This window comes from Arvicanthis niloticus, chromosome 4 (assembly GCF_011762505.2).
Source record: "Arvicanthis niloticus isolate mArvNil1 chromosome 4, mArvNil1.pat.X, whole genome shotgun sequence".
NCBI lineage: Eukaryota > Metazoa > Chordata > Mammalia > Rodentia > Muridae > Arvicanthis > Arvicanthis niloticus.
The window spans coordinates 44,745,482-44,767,050 of record NC_047661.1 but is presented as its reverse complement, the minus strand read 5'-3'; the positions used below and the strand labels follow the sequence as shown (position 1 = coordinate 44,767,050).

General features: G+C 42.0%; 1 protein-coding gene across 1 annotated transcript in view; it reads right to left on the bottom strand.

Moving 5' to 3' along the window:
• Arhgef26 (Rho guanine nucleotide exchange factor 26) overlaps positions 1-21,118 on the bottom strand; it is a 105,503-nt gene extending 84,385 nt beyond the window's left edge. The window contains exons 1-4 of the mRNA XM_076932468.1: positions 20,979-21,118; positions 19,741-20,866; positions 18,899-18,938; positions 14,821-14,966 (exon numbers count right to left, since the gene is read on the bottom strand). Coding sequence (XP_076788583.1) covers positions 14,821-14,966; positions 18,899-18,938; positions 19,741-20,817 — 1,263 coding nt within the window. The 5' untranslated portion in view covers positions 20,818-20,866; positions 20,979-21,118. The remainder of the gene's footprint in view (positions 1-14,820; positions 14,967-18,898; positions 18,939-19,740; positions 20,867-20,978) is intronic.
• Positions 21,119-21,569: the final 451 nt, after the last annotated feature.

The window sequence follows — 21,569 nt, the reverse complement described above, 5'->3', positions numbered from 1 at the left end:
GAGCTGACGGGCAATCCAGAGACCTTATTCAGTATTTTGTGCCCCATGACATGATTATCAGCCAACTTCTCTAAGAAAGCCCCTTAACACTGAACTGGTTGGTGACCCTCTCTATGCAGATCCAAGATCAAGAGCATCAGTACTTGGCTCCTGAGAACAACTTTTTCTGCGGTGCAAACAAAGCCATGTTCTTGCTCCTCTGCTCATTCTGGATAAGATGGGTGTCTGTGCTCCTTCTATTTCTTTGATACTCAGAGAAAACAGAATAGGGAGACCCATGAAAAATGACTGATCAGGAAGACTCAAAACTGTAGTCAGTTAAAAACCACACTACATATTTATAATCTAAAATCCCTGTCATTTCACAAAGCACTTTATACTAGATACCTGTTCGAGCTAAGCCCATTAAACTTGCCAGAGTCTACTCAGCTGTAGAAAATAAGCTGGTTACTCATCTCCAGTAGCCATTCTCCACTCTCAAGTTTCCTTTCCAAAAGTCTAAGTGAAACGGGGCTGCGAAGCACAAATTATACTACAGGACACAGTCATTCCTGAATCCTCCCAGTCTTCCATTACCAGCGTCACCCCTCAAGTATAAATGAGCCAGAGCTCTTTCCATGCAAAGAGAACATGGCATCAGCAGCAATCTGTGACAGTGACACAGCTGATTGGGCCCAGAAATAGTGCCTTCAATTTAGATACTCCAGGGGTTCTCTCCAGTTCCACTTCATCGACTGAGACATCCAATTAGACAAGCTACAAGACACAGGGGACGTCTCTCTTTCAAATTATCAGAGACCTGCATACTTAAGAGCAGACCGTAAGGTCAAGATGGCGGCAGGACCACTGTTGTGGTGAACAGTGAATAAATGGAGAAGATGCTATTTGGAAGGAAGGAAAGAAGCAAGAAAAACATGGAGGAAAGAAGGGAGAGAGAGAGCAAGTAAGGCACGGACCTTACATATTTGTAGTTTAAAATATATTAACTAATGTGCCAGTGACCTCCTGATTCCTTTGTTTAAAAGACTCATCCCCTCTCTGATCTTCTGTTGTTAACTCAATTCCGTCACTCTCCCCAAAGTTCTTGGCCCTCAGTAGCAAGCATGCATTGTCAAGCAGGCAGGTATAGTCATTACCAATATGTCAAATGTTTATTATACACCAGGCACAGTTCTATTTATGCATCTTAAACCTACAACCCTTCAAGGTAAATATTATTATCCCTAGTTTACAAGTTAAAAGCAAGACATAGAAAAGCTTACCTTTCAGATCTAAGCTTCCCTGCCTGCCCATCCCACACGCTGACCTCACAGCCACTGCAGGACACTGACCTCTGAAACTTCATGTCTCTCTCTGTCTCTCTCTCTCTCTCTCTCTCTGTGTGTCTCTGTGTCTGCCCCCCCCTCTCTCTCTCTGTGTGTGTGTGTGTGTGTGTGTGTGTGTGTGTGTGTGTTATTCGTGGGTGCATGTTTATGAGAGTATGTGTAGAGGCCAGAGGGCAATTGTTTCTCTGGAGGTAACCACCTTGTTTTTGAGACAAAGACTCACATGGCTTGAAGCTTATGGGTTAGCCTAGGCTCACTAGCCACCAAGATGCAGAGACCCCATCTCAGTGTTGGGATTAAAGTACATGCTACCATCCCAGGTCCTCATGTTTCTTACCAACTGACTTGTTTCCTGGGCCCCTCAAATGTCTTTATTGAGGTTGGAGTCATGATTGGCAGCTACTCCTGCCCAGATCCTCCCCCTCAGTTCCCCAGAAACCACAAGTCATTGGATTCCCAGAGTCAGCTGCATTAGGAGCTAAGCTGTCAGCACTGCCTCCTGTCTGAACTACTTATTAGTCCCAACATTTCTCCCACTAAACAAATCCTTCCCCTTATTTATTGTTGTCTCTCACCTACAACTGCCTGTGTGTGTCTGAGTGTGAGCCCAAATTTATTCATTTTCCTCCCCCAAATAAATGTAAGATGTGTCTCTTGTGTATACACCAGCAATTAAAACAGAATATGAGGCTTACTAACACCTGGAAGCTAGAAAGGATGTAACATTATAAAAGGGAAATTCTATAATGATATTTAACAAAAATGAGTAGTTTCGAAAAATAGATTATTTAATAAAATAATGAGGACCAGAACAGGAACTAGCAGTTGAATAGTTGGGACTGGAAATGAAGACACAGCAGCTGCCAGTCTAAACTGTATGTCAAATTTGCTGAATAGAAAATGTATTTGTATTGCTTCTGCAATAAATAATTTGTATTCCTTCTGCAATAAAACTATCTTAGGGGTCGAAGAGAGAGCTCAACCATTAGAAGCAAGTACTGCTTTTACAGAATTCAGTTACCCGCACCCATACAGTAGTTCAGAACCTTCTGAAACTCCAGTTCTGGGACACCCATAGTTCTCTTCTGACTCCACAGGCACCAGGCATGTACATGGTACTCATGCGTACATGTAGGTAAAAGACTCATACACATAAAATTTTTTAAATAAATATTTGTAAATTATTTTTTAAAAATTAATATCAAATTTTTAAATGAATAATTAGAAGCTAAGGACAAATAATGGAAAATTAGTTAAAGAACTAAATTTCCACTTACTTAATGAAATAGTTTATGAACCCATAAGAAGAAAGTACGGTAATAGCCAAAGTCATTTGAGATAGCTTTAGATTAAAAAAAAAAAAAATCCACACACACAGATTAGACAACTTCAAGTTCACGGACACAGACATTGTTAAAGGAAAAATGATAAAGGACAAAGCTACTTCTACAACATTGAATTTATGCTTAAAAGAGATTATCTATATACATATTTAAAAGAGTCTTCTAATGATTTCTTCAGCGTTTAGGTGTGTGTATTTGTAAGGGCGTGTGTATGTGTGTGAGCACAGGCACTCCTGGAGGACAGAAACGGGTTCCAGATCTCCGGGAGCTAGAACACAGGTAGTTGTTGTGGCCCTCAGTGTGGACACTAGAAGAGAGCATCAGTCCTCTACAAGGGCAGTATGTGCTCTAACCACTGAGCAATCTCTCCAACCCCACTATACACACCATTTTTTAAAGACCAGAGAACTTATGAACCAAATTGTCAACAGTGATTGGATGAAGAGAGATTTGAATTCATTCTAATTTGCTTTTTTTGGTCTACTAGTAATTCTTGACTTTCCTATAATAAATACACCTTAGCATTTAAACGAAAGGACTACTTTCAATAACAAGACCCAAAATGTGTTAGTATCTTCATTCCAAGAAGAGAAATAAAACAAGCAATGCATCCAAATAGAAATGTTTAATGATGCCAATAGTAACAGTATTGCCTTGTAAAAGGGGAGCCAGGGGAAGAAGTGGCTATTCGAAACTAGAAGAAATGAAGGCAGTAAGACAAAAGGCAGCAAGAGAGACTTGAGTTAGGTCCAAGCCGAGCAAGGCTTATGAGGCTGTGTTGAGAAAGAGTGGTGACAGACAGGGCTGCGAGGACCAGAGATAAGGAGGAGGATGATTAGGCTGGATTCCGCATACCTGGCAATGATGCCCTGACACATAGCAGAGGCCTGAGTCAGGAAGGAATGAGGGAGGTGGCGTGAGATGCCTCTCCTAGAGAAGAAAGGACACCTGCGTGTAAAGGTGGTGGCAGCCTCTTAGCTGCTCTTCATTTGTGTTTATTCTTCTTGTAAAGTAGCAGGTGGATCGGATGGCAGAATGCAAAACAATGAGTTATTCAGAACGCTGGCACTGAGGCTCCTTTCTTGGGTCTGCAATAAATTTAACTTGAGCAAAACGTCTATCAGAAAAGAATGGGTGACAGAAGCTGATGCTGTCTGTCAGGCGTGCACTAAGCATACAGTGGTGGCCTCAGGAACAAAGCGGATCACTGTACTGACATACTTTATACACATATTGACTTAATCGAAACTTCAGTCCTGTTTGATCTGTTGACCTCTTATGAACAGAACTCTAATATTTCCCTCTGTGTATGATTTCTGTGTCAGTCAAGGTCAGGTGTGTTTTTGATTTTTGTTTGTTTGTTTGTTTTGTTTTTGTCTGTTCTTCTGAAAACATCGCTTCGGTCTTTCATATTCTAAACCATTCTCCAAATCCCTAGAGTATAAGCTGGTTTCAGGATTGTTTTCTCTGTTCCATGTAATACACTGCAGTAGCAAACAAATGTACCTTGTTCCCAGACATTACAACTTTGTAGTGAATGTAGTGATTTTATTAGTTAAACCTACACACACAAACACACACACACTCACACACACACACACAGAGAAAGACAGACAGACAGACAGACAGACAGACAGAGAGACAGGGAAACACAAAATGAAATTTTTATTATGCTATTATACTACACTGATAGAGACCATCACTGCAATGATACTCCTATGGAACTCTATAAGAAACGTTAGTCTACAGACACAGCTTCTGGAAAGAAAAAGGAGGGAGTGTCTGGGGAGGATAGAGGTGGGAGAGAATAGAGTGGGGAGTGTCTTAGTTACAATTTCTGTGGCTGCGATGAAATACCATGACCAAAGCAACTCTGGGAGGAAAATGTTTTCCACATTGTAGCTCATTATTGAAGAAAGTAAGGTCAAGAACTAAAAAAGGGCAGGGACTTTTAAAAAGGCAGGATCCTGGAGGCAGGAGCTGATGCAGAGTCCATGGAGAGGTGCTGCTTACTGGCTTGTTCCCATGGCTTGCTCAGCCTGTTTTCCTATAAAACCCAGGACCACCAACCCCGGAGATGGCACCACCCTCAGTAAGCAGGACCCTATCAGCATGAATCACTAATTTAAAAAATGTCTTATGGCTGGATCTTATGGAGGCATTTTTCTCAGTTCAGGTTCCCTCCTTTCAGATAACTCTACCCCTTGTCGAGCTGGCATAAAGCAATCCAGCATAAGGAGAGAGGAAGAGAGAGAGAAAGAGAAAAGCACTATCTAAAAAGGTCAGTGCTCACACTCTATCTGTATCATAGCACATCACAGTGGAAGCTGAAGCTGGCTGGAACTGAGCTAGTCAGGCACCTGGCAAGGACACCATGTTTAATTGCCCTTGAAGTAGGAGAAAGTAACGTAGCCTACATAACCCTCTTCCTCAAGAAACCAACCTGGTAAGTTACATCTGGAAACTGGAAGGAACACGAGAGTTGGCCATGTTAGGCAGCCCCAAGTCAAAGTTATAGGGCCACAAAAACTCTGAGTCTGTAGGAGTTCTGCAGGGAAGAAAGGCATACTGAAAATGGGAAAGGAGCCAAGTTATGAGAATGGAAGCAGACAGACCCTCAGTCATTTCATTGGCAGAGTACTAGCGGAAAATGCTGGACCTCTTTTCCAGCGACTGGGCACATGCGCCCATTATCAGAGGCTGAGTTCCAGGCCATCTCAAGAGTCTAAAGCACATATTTAACAGAGTCGAAGCTGCCTCAATTTTTATGATATTCTCCCAAGGGCTACATACACTGTGAAATAACCAAGTACACTTCCTGGCACATCAGTGCTCTGGTCAGTAGTTCAACTCCATGTAAATTAATCATGATTTTGATGATCCATGGAGGGGTCCTAAGCTCTCGTGACAGTCGGCTATTGAATTGTTGCTTATGCTGAGCTGGGATGCATGTGTCTCTGTCTCTCCAGTCCTCCCTATAGCTCTGTGAGAAGACAACCATACTCCTTAGAACAGTAGTTCCAAAAGTAGGATCTCTCGCCCTCTAGAGTAGAAACTGCTCTACTTTGAAGTCACTGCACCAGGTGGCAGAATTCACTTCTCATTTCAAAGGGAGAATCAATCTACATTTCTCTTTCACTGGCAACTCTCTCCTGCAGCTGTTTGCGACTCTGTACTCCCTCCAGTATCTTCTCAACTAATAGGCATGCAGATAATGAATGCCCTAATAATTGGAAGGCAGAGTGCAGACTGATCATTTGGAAATCATCAGACTTAAATATTCTGGATAAATCCAGAAAACTCTGAGTAACACAATTTTGAGGACTACCTCCCCATGCAAAGATTAACAGTCAATTCTGGTGACCCATGGTACCTTGCAAACATCGTGGAGACCAACTATCAGCTTCATCTGGTCTAAGAAACAGTGCATCACTTGAGTGCAAGAGAAGATACAGAGGACACTTTAAGGTCCGGAGGGCAAATAAAACATTTTCATAAACAAAATTCACATGGCAGGATCTCTGCACTGTACCACTGTTTGTTTGCTGGGTTTCAGAACTCCTCAAAGGAAATCAGGCTTGTTTTGTACTTAAGACTACATTTTCCAAAGACGATGCTATTGCTCTCTCATATGTCCCATCCACCTCCCTGAAAGCAGCACCTGGTACACTTTAATTTGATTTCATAGTAAGGCCTCACCAGCAACTAGTAAATACTCAAAGTCATAAAAGTTTAGTTAAGTCCTCTACTAGATCAAAGAGTGGGAGGGACTAACAGATCCTGAAGCCCAACTGTGCTAGCCATACCTCTACCCAGCTTACCCAGGTCCCCTCAAACACTCATGCATCATGTATTTTGTCCACCTCACATACCTCCATTTTCCATCCTGCCTTGTCAACTTTTCCCAGCCAATCCACATGCTCTCTGGATCTCTTCTGTGGACAGGACACCGCCTCTCCACTGAGCACATTTCTCAGACAATACATAGGGTCTACTAGCACGATAACATCTCCCTCATAGCTTGACCAGAGTGGAAATTTCATAGTACTTTATGAGAACGCTTGGCATCTGATGTCTGCTCTATGGTATTGGCAAAGACATAAAAGCAAGGTACTCTTGCTCTCTCTCACTGCTCAGCATAAGGACCTGAAGAGCAGACCATGATACAGATCTGAAATGCAAAGCTGTCTTCTATCAGTGTCTTGCACTGTTTTTTTAACTCAGTGAAATAATATCCTCTTTCTCAGGATTCCAGGAACTGGATTTAGACAGAGGCATCTCCTTTTGCACTCACACTATCTAAATTAAATAACCTATGCTCACCTCTCCCCACTTTCTCGGAACACCCGACTGTGGCCTAGTTCCTACTTCCTGAAGAGACACCCACATGTACACACACTCACCACCCTACCTTTCCATACCTTACGTTTCCTTCAGAAGAGTCCTAATGTGAATATTGTCATATCTACCACTCAGACCATGACAAATCCACTCTAAACAGAATAATTTAGTTCTCTGTTTCTTTGCATTTGTTCACACAATGGACTATAAAGTTCAATGTGACCACAATCTAGACAAACAAACAAAAAAAACATTTTTCTTGGTCATAGACATTGAACCCAGAGCCTCATTCATGTTTATCAAGTATTCCACCAGGAACTACCATCTCCTGACCCAAAGTAAACTGTAAATGTGTATTACACTTATGTATGCATGCATGCATGTGTGTGTGTTGGTATGTGTGTGTGAGTGCTCATGGTGTTGTATAATGGCGCACACATTGAGATCAATTTTCTCCTCTCAGTATTTAGGTGCCAGGGATCAAATTCATGTTGCCAGGCAAGTGTGTTTACCCACTGAGCCATCTCTTTGGCACAAGAAAACACTTTAAAGGTGATTGTGGACAACATTCAAATGGTACACAATATATAAAGAGGTACAGTAAAATAGTGCTCAAATTTGGTGACTACTAAAAAACAGCAACAACACCAACAAAAACTGAAACTGGATAAAAACAAAAAGCAAAACCTAAGTAAATATATATGGTAAATGTAAAGAAAATGGCCATACTACCAGAAGCAATATACAGAGTCAATGCACTTCTCATCAAAATTCCAAGGGCATTCTTAACAAAAATAGAAAAAAACTTTCCTAAAATTCACTTGGACACACAAAAGATCCCAATAGGCAAGCAATCTTGAGTAAAAAGAATAATGCTGGCAATACCACAAGAGCTGATTTCAAGTTTTATTACAAAGCTATAGTAACAAAACAGTATGGCATTGACATACAAAGACAAAAGGAGCAGCGAACGGTGCAGTGCATTGTAGTGCAGTGAGATGTGGTGCAATATGGCAGAATGAGAGGACCCAGAAAATTAACCGGTATAACTACAAACACCTGATTTCTGATAAAGATTCTGAGCACATGATGGTGGAGAAACATGCAGCAGAATGAACCTCGGTCTCTTATCCTGCACAGCTCAAATGGATCAACTCAAAATGGATCAAAGACATTAATCTAAGGCCTAAATATTGTTAGAGGAAAACACTTCAGAGAACAGGCATTGGCACAGACTTTCTGAAAAGAACTCCAGTAACTTCAAAATAATGTTAAAAATTGACAGATATAATTCCATAAAATCAAAAAGCTTCTATACATCAAAAGAAACAGCTGAATTAATGACAGATTATAAAATGAGAGAAGATCTCTGTCAGCATATATCTAATAGACTACTACCTAGAGAGTATAAAGAATTTAAAAAACTAATTATCAAAATAAAATCTAGCAAACTAATCAACAAATGAGCTAATGCAATGACCAGACAGTTCTCGAAAGATGCAGAGCAAAAGGTGAATAAACATAGATAGAAAAGCACATTCTACACCCTTACCCACCAAAACCTACAAAACTAAAATTACAAGGAGACAACTGCTGGTCAGAGTTCAGAGGAAAGGTGGCACAGTTAAGAGGAATGTCAATTAGACCACTGCTATGGAAACAAGTATGGAGCCCCATAAAAACTTGAAAATATGACCCAGCTAAACCGTGAGTCAATAAACCAGAGAAACCATCACATTTACGTTTACTGTTGTACTATTCACAATAGATAAGTAATAAAATCAGCCTATGTGTTCATCAACAGATAGATGGATAAAAGCAATGTACACACATATAAATGTAAAAAGGTTACACATATACAATATATACAACAGAGTTTTATTCAGCCATAAACACTAATGAAATTATATAATTTACTAGAAAACAGATGCAGCTTGAGATTATTGTATCAAGTAAAGTAAGTTAGACTCAGAAAGACAGATATTGTGTTTACTCATTTCTGAATCCTAGATTTCATACAGACACATAAAACCATTTATATATCATAATATATACATATATGATATAATAGAAGAAAAGCTGGGAGAAGGAAGAAAGTAGTATAAGCAAGATAAAAGGTAAGTTATGGGGGAAATAAAGCCAAGTACATGAAATACTGCAAAGAAAACATCTGTATGAAATCCAGCTCTACGTACAATGAGTCCATGCCAGTAAAAAGAATAGATCAAAATAATTTATATAAATCTTACAGAATATTGTAACAATTACAACACTGCCAATCATGTATAGATCTCAAACGTTTCGAAAAACATAACTTAGAAAGGGCAAATGTTAGATTATACACTAATTATTTATATGAGTATATATATATATATATATATATATATATATATGTGTGTGTGTGTGTGTGTGTGTATATATAATATATATACATATATATATTATATATATATATCACCTATTTTTAAGCATGTATGTAGATATTTTAAAAGTGCTATTAAACTTAAAAAACATATCTGTGGCAAAGGAAAACAACTGGGGTTAAATAAGATTGAAAAAGGCTTTAGTTTTATTTGAACATTTGGATTTTTTCAGCATGGGGACCATGTTACAAATTATTTATGTAAGTTAAAGTTAATGTTCCAAAATGCTAAGAGAATACTTTAATACAATCACAGTGAAATGCTAAGACTATACCTACAAGCCCTATTGTCCAACATGAACACATGCCCTGGCACTCAAGATGACTATATAATTACAAGGGGGAAAATATGCCAAAACTGAAGGATGACTATATTTTAAACATAAAAGCGGACAGGCAAGAATTCAGGAGGTTACGGGTCTTGTTGACATAAGTTTGATCCCTGGGACCTGAGAGTACCAACTCCCAAAAGTTGTACTCTGAACCCCAATGTGCACCATAGTATGCATGGGTATGGGGCCATGAGTTTGGGCACTAGACAAATGAGTGTAATGGAAAAAAGCTCAAAGCTGGGCAGTGGTAGTGCACACATTTAATCCCAGCACTTGAGAGGCAGAGGCAGGCAACTCTTTGTGTGTTCAAGGCCAGCCTGGTCTAGAGTAAGTTGCAGGACAGCCAAAACTACACAGAGAAACCCTGACTTGAAGGAAGAGGAGGAGGAGGAGGAGGAAGAAGAGAAGGAGGAGAAGGAAGAAGAGAAGGAGAAGGAGGAGGAGGAGGAGGAAGAAGAGGAGGGAGAGGAGGAAGAAGAGGAGGAGGAGGTGGTGGTGGTGGTGGTAGTTAAGTTCAAAAGATACAACAGACAGATTAGTTACCATCTAAGGTAGAAAAAATAACTTTATCAGATTGTTGTCTTACAAAACTATTAATAAAAAGTTATTGGACTTCAGATGTTACTATTTTAAGCAACAAGTGTGGGCAAGTAATAAATTTAAAAATAAAAATGGAAGTTTTCTTTGGCTTTTAAGTGTATTAAGCATTTCTGCAAAAAGGAATAATATTCACGGTTATTTTTACATTTATTGTTCTCTGGTTTTAAACAAAAACAGTATCTTCTGAAATATATACAGTCTAAATCCCAAAAGCATAAGTCCCATCAGATTATACTGCTAAAACTCAAAAGATATATCTTATCTTTAAGCCAACAGAATTATTCTCATGAACATCTTGGTTTCCCTTTCTCATTTCTACAATTTCCAAAAAGTCTCCCAAAGGTGACTGCACATGCCCAGAAACAGAGAGTATGAGGTCCTACATCACACTGTTAGCCACTAAAAACACAGTCTGAGCACTTTGATGAAAATATAAAAACCAATTCCTGGCTGGGGAGTTTGGACTCCGTAAGCACACAGAGGAAACATCTGAACTAATGTCTGATGCCTGACAGAGCCACTCGCTAGCAAGAGCAGGAGAGTCCACAAGAGGATGGCTGTATTAGGTGTAGAAAGGATGCCAGCATTATCTAGCTCCTGCCTCTGGAGCCTGCATACCCTTCTCAAAGCTACTAGGCATTCAAGGTAACAAAAATTATACAAACACCCCTCTCTGCCATGCGGTCAGGGTGCGGCTGGCAAATGTTCCGTTAGTGCTGTCACTGAATGTAACTGAATAAACACTGGTTTCCCAGTCACTTTTTAAGCGTCCCTAGCATGTGCCCGGGGAGAGGGCTAATGCTGAAAAGCAAAGTCCTTGCAGAAGAGCAGGATACTCCTGTGATCTTAGTAATGACAGAACTTTGGAGGAAAGCAAGCTCACCTTCCAGCCAGGGCTCCACCGGCAGTGCACCTGGCACTGAGTGTAACAAGTACCCAGTGTTCCATCCCTGACTAACACAATCAATATTTTCCTTTAAACCCACAGCTTTTCCCAGAGACCCAAGAACTGCTGGCTCGGGTTCACACTGCCGATTTTGGTGACTCACTGAGCCATTCACCTGTGTGCAGCAGGTTCCCTGATTCTGGGCACCACTCCAGATAATCATCTCCTGAGGTTAAAACAACTTCACAAGCTCAAAACTTAAAGTCCCCTCCACATTCAAGCAACTAAACCCAGGGCACAAAAATCCCTGAAGGGACGAATGGACGTCACAACAGTCAAGTGAACAAGGATGGAGCCTGTCCCATCCTCGGAGATGAAAGGATGTAGCTGCTTTCTGGACTACAACAGAACATCCCACTTCTCCAGGGAGAACTTGTGGGCTGAGACATCACTGATAAATGCATATACCACCAGTTCATCTGAAGTCTGTGCAATCTAAATGCTCACTCCACTGAGGAACCAACTAACACTTCTCTTACAGAGGTAGATCTGCCTCTCTTTTGTCCCTTAATAATTTTAAGGCTACAGTTAAATCTGTTCCATGCCTGTAACTCAGGACCGCCTGCCACCTGTCCAGCTGAGTACTTTCCTACCTGGCATTAGCCAATGAAATCAACGGCATCAGTCATATGAATAAGAACACCCAGATAAATTACACTACAGAATGAAGGCTTAAAGAGCTTATATAACAGCCATAAATTACTGCAAATTGCTGCACATCAAAAGAGACTTTGGCATACTGTGTGCTTCTTACAGGTCAACAGATAAGAACATTGCATCATATGAGAAGGCAGGCAGGTGTTTGCAACAGACATAAGAGATTTTTAGAAAATAAACGTGGCCAAGGCGCATGTGCACTCACACAGAGCCCATTTAAGTGAAAAGTTAAACGTATGACAAACTGAGACCTAATGACTGCTAGAAAACTGCTTGTCTTACTCTTATGGGGATCAAAGCCACACACGAGGAAGATGTTGCATAAACGTGACCCATGCATGGTTGCTAGGTGAGGGTTACTCCACTAATTTAACCCATCAAAAGTTAAGCACGGCAAGATGATACCAAAACCAGTTTCAATAACAGAAGTCTTCAGAGAACTACCTTCAATGCTGCTTCTGTTCTCTAAGAAAGCATCAGGACGTGAGAGCAGACAGAAAGGAGTGACCAGGACCACTTAACCTGATAGTGCTACTTCTTCATGAAGCCTCCTCTACTTACGGTACTGACTGAGATCTGTGCATTTATAAACAGATAGCTTCTAGTAGCTGCCTTTTTGTATTAAAGTATCACCTCTGCTAAGCTCTAGAGCCAGCTTCATCTTTGTTCTACATAGAATTCCCATCTTGGATAAGCATGATGTTGGCACTTGTAATCACAGCACTCCAAAGACTAAGACCAGATAAACCAAGGACAGCCTGAGCTGAACAGTGAGACTAAATTTTAACAAGTATTTTAGAAAAAGGAAGACCATATGGAAAATGCAAAGACCTTCCAAATAGTGATTCTGTGGGGAGGCCAGAAGAGAATGCAGGAGAGCAGGGGCAGCCTCATGAAGTAAAGCTGGATCAAATTGTAAGCGACACAGAAGTTCATATTTTTGCTTAGAGTTCAAAACTAACCACAGGGTGTAGGCTTATAATAAGTATAGCTTATGTCACCGAGGGAAAATAAAATAATAAAAAAAAACAAAAACAAAAAAAACAAAAACAGGTCTTTTCTCCCAGGTCCTCTATGAAAGGAATTGAATTTGCTTCTACATCTGTTTTGATACATACATTTCATCAGACTGTTATATTAGAATATAAAACTACTAATACAGCGACTTTCTGGAGACATTTTAGAATCTAGCCCCATTCAAAAAAAAGACAAAGAAAAGAAAAGAAAAGAAAAGAAAAGAAAAGAAAAGAAACGAAACGAAAAGAAAGAAGGAAGGAAGGAAGGAAGGAAGGAAGGAAGGAAGGAAGGAAGGAAGGAAAGAATCCTAAGACTATCATAGAAGCTGCATACTCTTAGTGGAGAGGCCAAGACTGACAACATACAGATATTTTGGTGGCTTCACATAACATTTCCCTAAAACTTCAATTCAGAAAATACTCATCAAAGTCTGGATTTCTGTATTGAAGGACCTGGCAACAAGGAGCTGATCAGAGCCCACACTTCTTCCTGTCACCCACACCCATCAGTATCACTGATTGACATTGACTGCCCTGTTGTTATTAGCATTGTAATGTGGGGTATAATTTCATAGGCATCACAGCTTGGAAATACCAAAAAGGAAGAGATTTGTTACAAAACAAGATTGGGAGATACAGCACAAAGGTGTGTGGTGGCAGGCACACACCTTTATTCCCAGCACTGAAGAGGCAGAGGCAGGTGGATGGAGGATAGCCTGGTTTACATAGCAAATTCCTGGTCAGCCAGAGTTACACAGACTATGTTTCAAAATATATATATTACATATAAATATATATTAGGAGATGGGAGGAAGATGGAAAGAAGGGACTTGATTCTAGACTTTGAAATTACTTATAGGTTAGAGAAGTAGACATAGAGTCAGAACCAGAAGTTCTCCCCCTGTCTTTAGCATAGCATTTCCAAGATTTTGGGTACTTAGCACCAACATACGCAACTGTTTCCTATGCTGGTGGCTTTCCAAAGCCCATGAGAATCATGACTGAACAACACTCAGCATGGCTTAGGAGGGAGCTGTCTCTGAACCAGTAGTACCCGAGACTCTCAGAGCTGCACTAACTTATTTTGATATTTTTTTCTTTTTTTTTCCCAACCCATGCCTAGCCACCAGAACTCCTTTCAACTTGCTAACATATCAGGAAGTCAGACATGCGATGCCTAAAGTCTATCTAGACATCAAAGCGACATGTGGCATACTGTAAGCCTGGAAGAAAACTGACTACAGCTAAAAACCAAATATGTTTGATCCGGAAAGATGAAATTATACATTATTACAAAAGCATTAGAACCACATATACAGGAGATACACAGTGAAGGGATATTCATTAACTAACTTCCTGGAAATATCAATATGGCTAGATGAAATAAAATGTATAAGAAATAATTGCAATCGACTCCCCCATTTACATAAACACACAAATATATATATACCCATGCAACACATTTACATGCATATATACATCCATATATACGTATATATAGCCAATTATGAAAGAATTTGAGATGTATTACCACTACACTCACACCATATAAAAAATAAAAAGGAAGATACTGAGAATTTACTGAGTCCAGAGTACACCAATATCAACGCATGCCACGTCACTTTATCAAACCTGCTTTTCCTGATCAGAGCTGTCAAGCTCTGTGTTCTTACTAGTGTTTGCAGAGTTTCCAGAAACATCTTACAATCCGAAGAGCCTTTTTATTTTTAGAATTATAGGATCATTGGTATAAAAAAACTAAAGTCCACATTCATGCATGGTTTCCACAAATTGGCCTTTTCCTCCCACAGATAGAAAAGAAGAATGCAAACACTCACCGCAGAGAGCTGGCTCCATGTGGATCGCAGTGGCTTATGGTGAATCACAATTCTCTCCTCTGGCTTCTGTTCCTTGGGCTCTGGTTCTTCGTCGGAGTCGATCTCAAGAGCCTTTTCTTTGTAGTTTTGATATAGAACTGCATTTTCTTCAAAAAAAAAAAAAAAAAAAAAAAAGCAAGTCAGATAAGTCACTAATTGCTCCCAATAGCTATTTGCTTGCTCTAAAAACAGCCTCTATGTTTATACAATGTTTAGTGCTGGCTTAATTAATACCTGAAATGAAGAGACAAATATATCTTGTCACCAGAGAATTTATGACATTCCAACTAAAGCAAAGTTTCAATGTCTCTGACTACTACTCATGAAAGACGGTCAGTCTCAACCCATTGTAATGTCGGCTATAGTAAATCCATGTGTTAGGTTTTCTTCAGGCAATCAGTGTTCATTCACCTACCTATTTAGCAAACATTTACTGTACATCATAATGTCTTATTTTCTAACACGAAAAGGGAAAAGATACTTTATATCCCCTCGTGAACCAGTAAGTCAGTAAGAAAATGAACTTCATACTCATGCATTTATTCATCCAACTGGCATTTAGGAAATGTCTAGTAGACGCCAGCAACTGCCAAGCAACTGGGAATACAATGGACAAAAAAGATGAGAAATCTCAGTGTTCATGAAGCGGACATAAAATCAAAGAGAACTGAAATAAACAACGAACTTTCATACTGTTGCAAATGTGGCTATGTTGTCATGGAGAAAAACAAATGACAGGAAGGGGTAGGGAATTCTGGGAAGAAAGTAAATTCATTTTAAGTAGGGTGGTCTACAAAGCCTTCACAGAAGTGACATTTAAGGCAAGACGTAAGAGGTAAGAAGGCAAGCCATCTGTACAACTAGGGAAAGGGGTGTGTGTGTCTCTCTCTGTGTGTGTGTGTCTCTCTGTGTGTGTGTGTGTGTGTGTGTGTGTGTGTGTGTGTGTGTGTGTGTTATACCAGTATGTAACAGAATGTTTGAGAAGACAATTTCTGGTGTCGGTCTTTGTTTTCCTCTTTGAGACTTGTTCAGAGCTGCATACACCAGCTCACTATAGGAACACTTGGCTTACACACGGGCTCTATCCCATCTGGCTTTATTAGGTAATACAAACTCAGAACCCCATGCTTGTTCCAAGCACTTTATCTGCTGAGCCATCTCCCCAGACCAGGAAAGAATATTTCATGAGAGGGAACCTGAAGTCCAAATGCCTTGGGGCAGGAGTCTTCCACGTGTGTATGGACAAGGAGCAGGAAAGCCAGTGTAATAGGAGGACCAGGCCAGGGCTGAACTCATAGAAGATGAGGCAGGAGAGTGAGTACACAGCAGATCATGTTTGATCACTGAAGGGACCATGATTTTTACTCCAAGTGGAATTACGAGTTATTGAAGAGCTGAAGGCACAAGATCTTACATAAATACATGCTGACATAAGAGAAGTCGTGTGTGTATAGAGCTCTGACAGAACTGCCAGAGTATGATACAACCTAGAGGAAGGAGAGACACCAATGAGGAAAACCCAAGCTCTGAATGTAGAGAAGCAGCAGAACTCAAGGAAAAGGCAGATGGACAAACACCAAAGCAAGAGGAAATATAAACCTTGGAAGCACTAGTGAAAGCCTTGGTGGTTGTATGGCAGGTGTGTGCAGTGGTCAAACAATGCAAAAAAATGCTTACAGAAACGAGCCACACAGTCCAAATCCAAATAACCCATGTTAAACAATTGGATTTTATCCTGAGTTCAAAAGAATTCGGTTTCTTTTACACTTTAGTAATTGTATTCCATCTTCAATACAAACAGAGTTACTTCAATGGGCTAGTCAAACACTAACTACCCAGGGGAGTAATTAGGATGCCAAAGGAGTCGTCAGTGTAAGGTTAGAGAGACCTGAGCTTCCCCACTTAGCATGGACTGTGGACAGACTGGATGTGGGAGTGGAGAAAAGTAGGGTAAGCTTTCAAAACGCTCCAATTGTACAGACAGAAAGCTAAAGATAAGATAAAAAAAAGCTAAAGCTAAAGATAAGAACATCAGGAGCGATTCTGGCAGAGATGAGGAAGATGCTGACTTTGGTGTAGGACTTGGCTTGTTAAAAATTCTTTCCTGCCTCAGCTTTTTCTCTTGGCAACCACACATAGCTCTGTGTGTACTGTGTCCACGGTAGCATTAGAATATATGCAAGATTTTACTATTCTGTGATTACACAAGAAAGTAAGTAAGTCAAACTCAGTTTCCGGGAAATTTTAAAGTATTTTCTGAGGGAAGCACACGGCATATGTAAAACATCATTGACACTATTTTCCAGTCACTCCCACAAAGAATGAGCTCTCATTTGGCACATGGAACAGGGCTTAAGGATGCACAGGTCTTGCATCCTTGTCACTCAACTGATGATTAGGAACACCCAGAACCTTGCACAAGTTCTCACAACTAGACAACATTGCTTTTAAAGGTGCACTCCTGTAAGACATCAACAGTAAAGGATTCTGCATTCTTCACTTACATAAATGGAAAAATGGATGTCTCCACCATCGAGTATAAAGATAGACAAGATACTCAGAAACAGCTCTTGATACAAAGAGATAACACACAACTGTACTGACTTTAAAACACTCAAAATGTTCAAGCCTTTAAGGCATATACAAAATCAAGCTGAAATTCTAAGAAAACAAACCAAAAACCAACCAAACAAAAACATCTTCTGAAACAATGGTTCTCAAGCAGTGGGTCACATCCCCTTTTTGAGTGAAGGACATTTCACAGGGGTTGCATATCAGATATCCTGTATATCAGATATTTGCATTATGATTCATAGCAGTAGCAAAATCACAGTTACATAGTAGCAATGGAATAATTTGATGGTTGGGGGTAATCGTAACATCGCAGCCTTACACAGGTTGAAACCACTACTCTGAAGGAAAGGTAAGTCTGAAGGTGGTTGACTTCACATTCATACAATAGTTCAGGAAACAGCAAAGGACAAAAAGCAGCAGTTCTATGTCCCTAAGCTTGTATTGACACAGGTATCCAGGGGGGATGTGTTACTAAAACTCTCAGGGCTTTTGATTTCCACAGTTGTAGAATCAAGGAGATGAATTTGTCCGAACTGGTCAAAGTACCATGTTTCTTCTCCAAATAACAATCACTTTCTACAATGTGTACAATGTCTTGATAAATTACTCATTTGTTGTTATGCAGTCATCCCAACTGTGTATTTTACATCTGCATGACTTTCTATTAAGCTTTTCTGACGGAAAGGCATACTTACCTTCATTATTCATTAAAGAATGGAAACTCTCAGCATTTCAAAGCTATGAAAAAGTAAGTCTACTCACAGTCCCCAGGAGCTTCCGGGCTGCAGCTGGGACTGTTCCCTGTGCTCCCCCCAGTTGGCCCCTTGACCCATCTATTTACAGAGTCCACTAATCTGATTAGCATGTGAACACCTGGCTGAAGCTGCTTTTGTTTTTGAAATTCTCAACAACAAATAATACACAGGATAAAAATTCCTAAGATCATAGGGTGTTTTTTTTTCCCCCTCCAGAAAACCTGCATTTTCCCAAAGGTGAAGCTTAGTAGGAAAACAGGAAGTCAGAAATGAAACTCAAACGTGGAAATACTGAGAAAGTTATAGTAAGAAAAAAAGAGTGGGGGGGGCTAAAGAAATACCACAGAGGATCCAAGTGTCAGTCTCAAAGGGCCTGAGAAGCTAGAGCTTGCTTCACCCCTGCGTTTGTGAGGCAGGTGGGGATGGAGCCAAGCTAAAAAAAAAAAAAAAAAAAAAAAAAAAAAAAAAAACCTCTCTAGATGTAAACTGAAAAAGTTACCAGCTTATAAACATAAACATGCCCCCTATGGATAAACAAGGTTAGCTCAGTGAACACAGCTTTGTGCTGGATAATCCAAGACAAAGTTGGCCATTCTTGGTTTTTTCTTTTTTTTTTTTTTTTCATCCCAAGTTACTTCAGTTAGGTTTCAACTTATAATTGATGTACCATATTGACGCTGCAATAAAAGTCTGGAAAATTAAATGCTTACCTTCCCCATCAAATGTTCCTTGTCCTTTCAGCATTTTTTTCTGAGAGTCAAAAAAAAAAAAAAAGAGAGAGAGAGAAAAGCAAACTGTGTATGAATAAGCCAAGTACAGCTATTTTAAGTTAAAAGGCCCTTTCTGTTATTTCCCTCAGATTTCCAAAAGCACATGACAGAGAATCCCCATGGCAATTAACCGCAACAATAAAATAAAGTGTGGAGCGTCCCCACATCCCGTTAAACTAGAGAAAGAATCCTTAAATGACCGGCAGTCCTGCTCATTCACTCTCACTGTTAGACTGAACTTTGCCATCCCTGACAGCTGGGGGGGGGGAGGGGCACATAAAATGTTATGTAATGTCTTTACTTTAAGACTGTATGTCTAAAATAAAACAGGCTTGCTTGTATATTGCATGTGTGACATTTCTATAGACTGGTTCCAGTTGTCTGACTAATCAAGAAAAAAAAAAAAGTGACTGCCCTATTGCTTAGATCTCTCTTGTTTCTTAGAAGGTGGCACATACTCCAAAACATCCCTCTCTGGTTGTCCCTTTTCTTCTAGGTCACGGTGGGGTAAAAATTAGTAAGGGCAACTGCTAGGCCTGTATCAGGGCACAGTACCTCAAACTCTCATGAAAGTTCTAAGCTATTAGTTTGTCAAAAACATTCACTGATTAATAATAATAAAACACAAACATGGGGGCAAGGTGACTAAAATAAACAGAAGGCAATGCACTGTTCCACGATTTGGGTAGCTCAATTAAATTCATGTGCCACGAGCGTTTAATTCTTCCCCAACACCTTCACATTGGATTTAATGAATGGCATGTGAGCCTGCCCAGTCCTACCTTTATCCTTCCCAGGCTAGAGAACTTCTCCTTGTCTTCCATTACCGCCTTGAGGACAGGCTGGGACATTCTGTTCTTCTTCTTTGAGCTGGTGGGACTGTCAAAATCAAAGCCGCTGACCACTGCCCTTCGGTAAGACGTGGACCGCAAGCCTCTCCGAAGGGAGCCCGGGCTGTCCATTTCGTTGTCGACTTCGCTTTCCTCCCCTTCTTGGCCCAGGGGTGCTCCCAGTCCCTCCACCATGCTGCGCACCTTGAGAAGCCTCCTATGGGGCTCCACGTTCTGACTATTGGATTTACTCAGTTTAATTTCGGAGGCAAGACTTTTGGGGATAATCTGCTGCTTTCCCATCTTGAGGGCCGCGGGGCTGTTGGTACTCAAAACCACGGAAGGGTTCGGGAGCTCATTTCCTTGGGAGGGAAGCCTTTGGAGCGGCAGTTTTTGTTCTGAAGACCTGTGCTGAGGAGCAGGAGAGAGTCTTGAGGGGACCGGCTCTAAGTCCCCAGCTGACTGACCAGTTTGTGATACTGGGCCAGATGAGTCGGTTTTAGGGGTAAAGCCATTGGCAGTGGGCGAAGATACCTTACTGGCAGTCACTCCGGTGCGGTCCTCATCAGGGGCGCAAGAGGTCGGGATGTCCGGAGTCCGGGAGGCGCGCGACAACAGCGCCGAGGGTGAGGCCACCGTGCCATTAGCAACGGACTTCGGGGAGCCGCCCGACGCCTTGTAAGAAACCAGGGGTGACTTGGGCCGTCGGAGTCGAGGAGAAGCAGCTCTGTAGTCTGGGGACACCGTGCGACCATTGGTCACTGGTCTCTGATGCGCGCACAGAAGCTGGGGGCTCCTGGAAACCGTCCTGCCGTCCGGGCCGGCGGGTACGCGAACCGAAGTCTGCGACGTGGGCAGAGCAGCCAGCTCCTCCACCGGGAAGTCAGTGATCAGCAGCCCGCTGGGGCTCTGGTACGACTGTGGCCGCGGCTTGCTCCGGCCGAGCAACTGGAGCGGAGGGGTGGACCGTCTCCGCCACAAAGGGGTGACGCCGTTGCTGGAAAACTCCACCTCGCTTTCGCCGTCCATAGCGGGGCCTTTGGGCCGGCCCCGAGAGGAGGAAAGCTGCTCAGGTTACCTAAGAGAAAGGAACTTTACCTCCGGACAACTAGCCTTGTCTGGGAACCTAGCCGGGTTCCAGCCCGGCGTTCACACGGGTGTCGCGCGGGACTCGGCAGCGCCGCACTTACCCGCCCTTTCTCGGGCACAGCGCCGCCCGCCACGCTGAGAGACCGAAGGCTGAGATCAGAGCCGCAGCCGATCAGATGAACCCGGTCTCCTCTGTGTCCTTCCCGCGCTCCAAGCCCGCCGGCACCTAGAGAGCTCGCCGCCACCGCAGGACCCTTGGAAAGAGTTCAGCTGGCTGGGACAGCTCGCGCCGGGACGCTCCCCCGTGTCTTCATCTAGCCGCCCGCCCCGAGCCAGTCCACGCGGCCCCCGGTTTGCGTTCTCCAGTGCGCTCACTCTTCGGGGAGTCCAGAACACAGACCAAGGAGTGCTCCCTGTCCCCGTGGGTGGCCTGGGTCTTCACCAAAGCGCGGAGACAACCGCTCTGCCCAGGGTAGCAGAGGCCCGAGGCGCCGGCCCCGCCCCCCGCGCTACGCCCCGCCCCTCTTGGCCCCGCACCAGCACGCCCGGGAAGCTCACAGGGAGGCGCCCTGGAGTTCCCGCCCCCGCCTGCCCGGAGTGCGCTCAAAATGTTTGCAAACTGAACGCGCACACCTGAGCTAGGTGTCCAGACCGGACTACCAGAATGCAGGAGCCCGGACAATTGCCCTAGG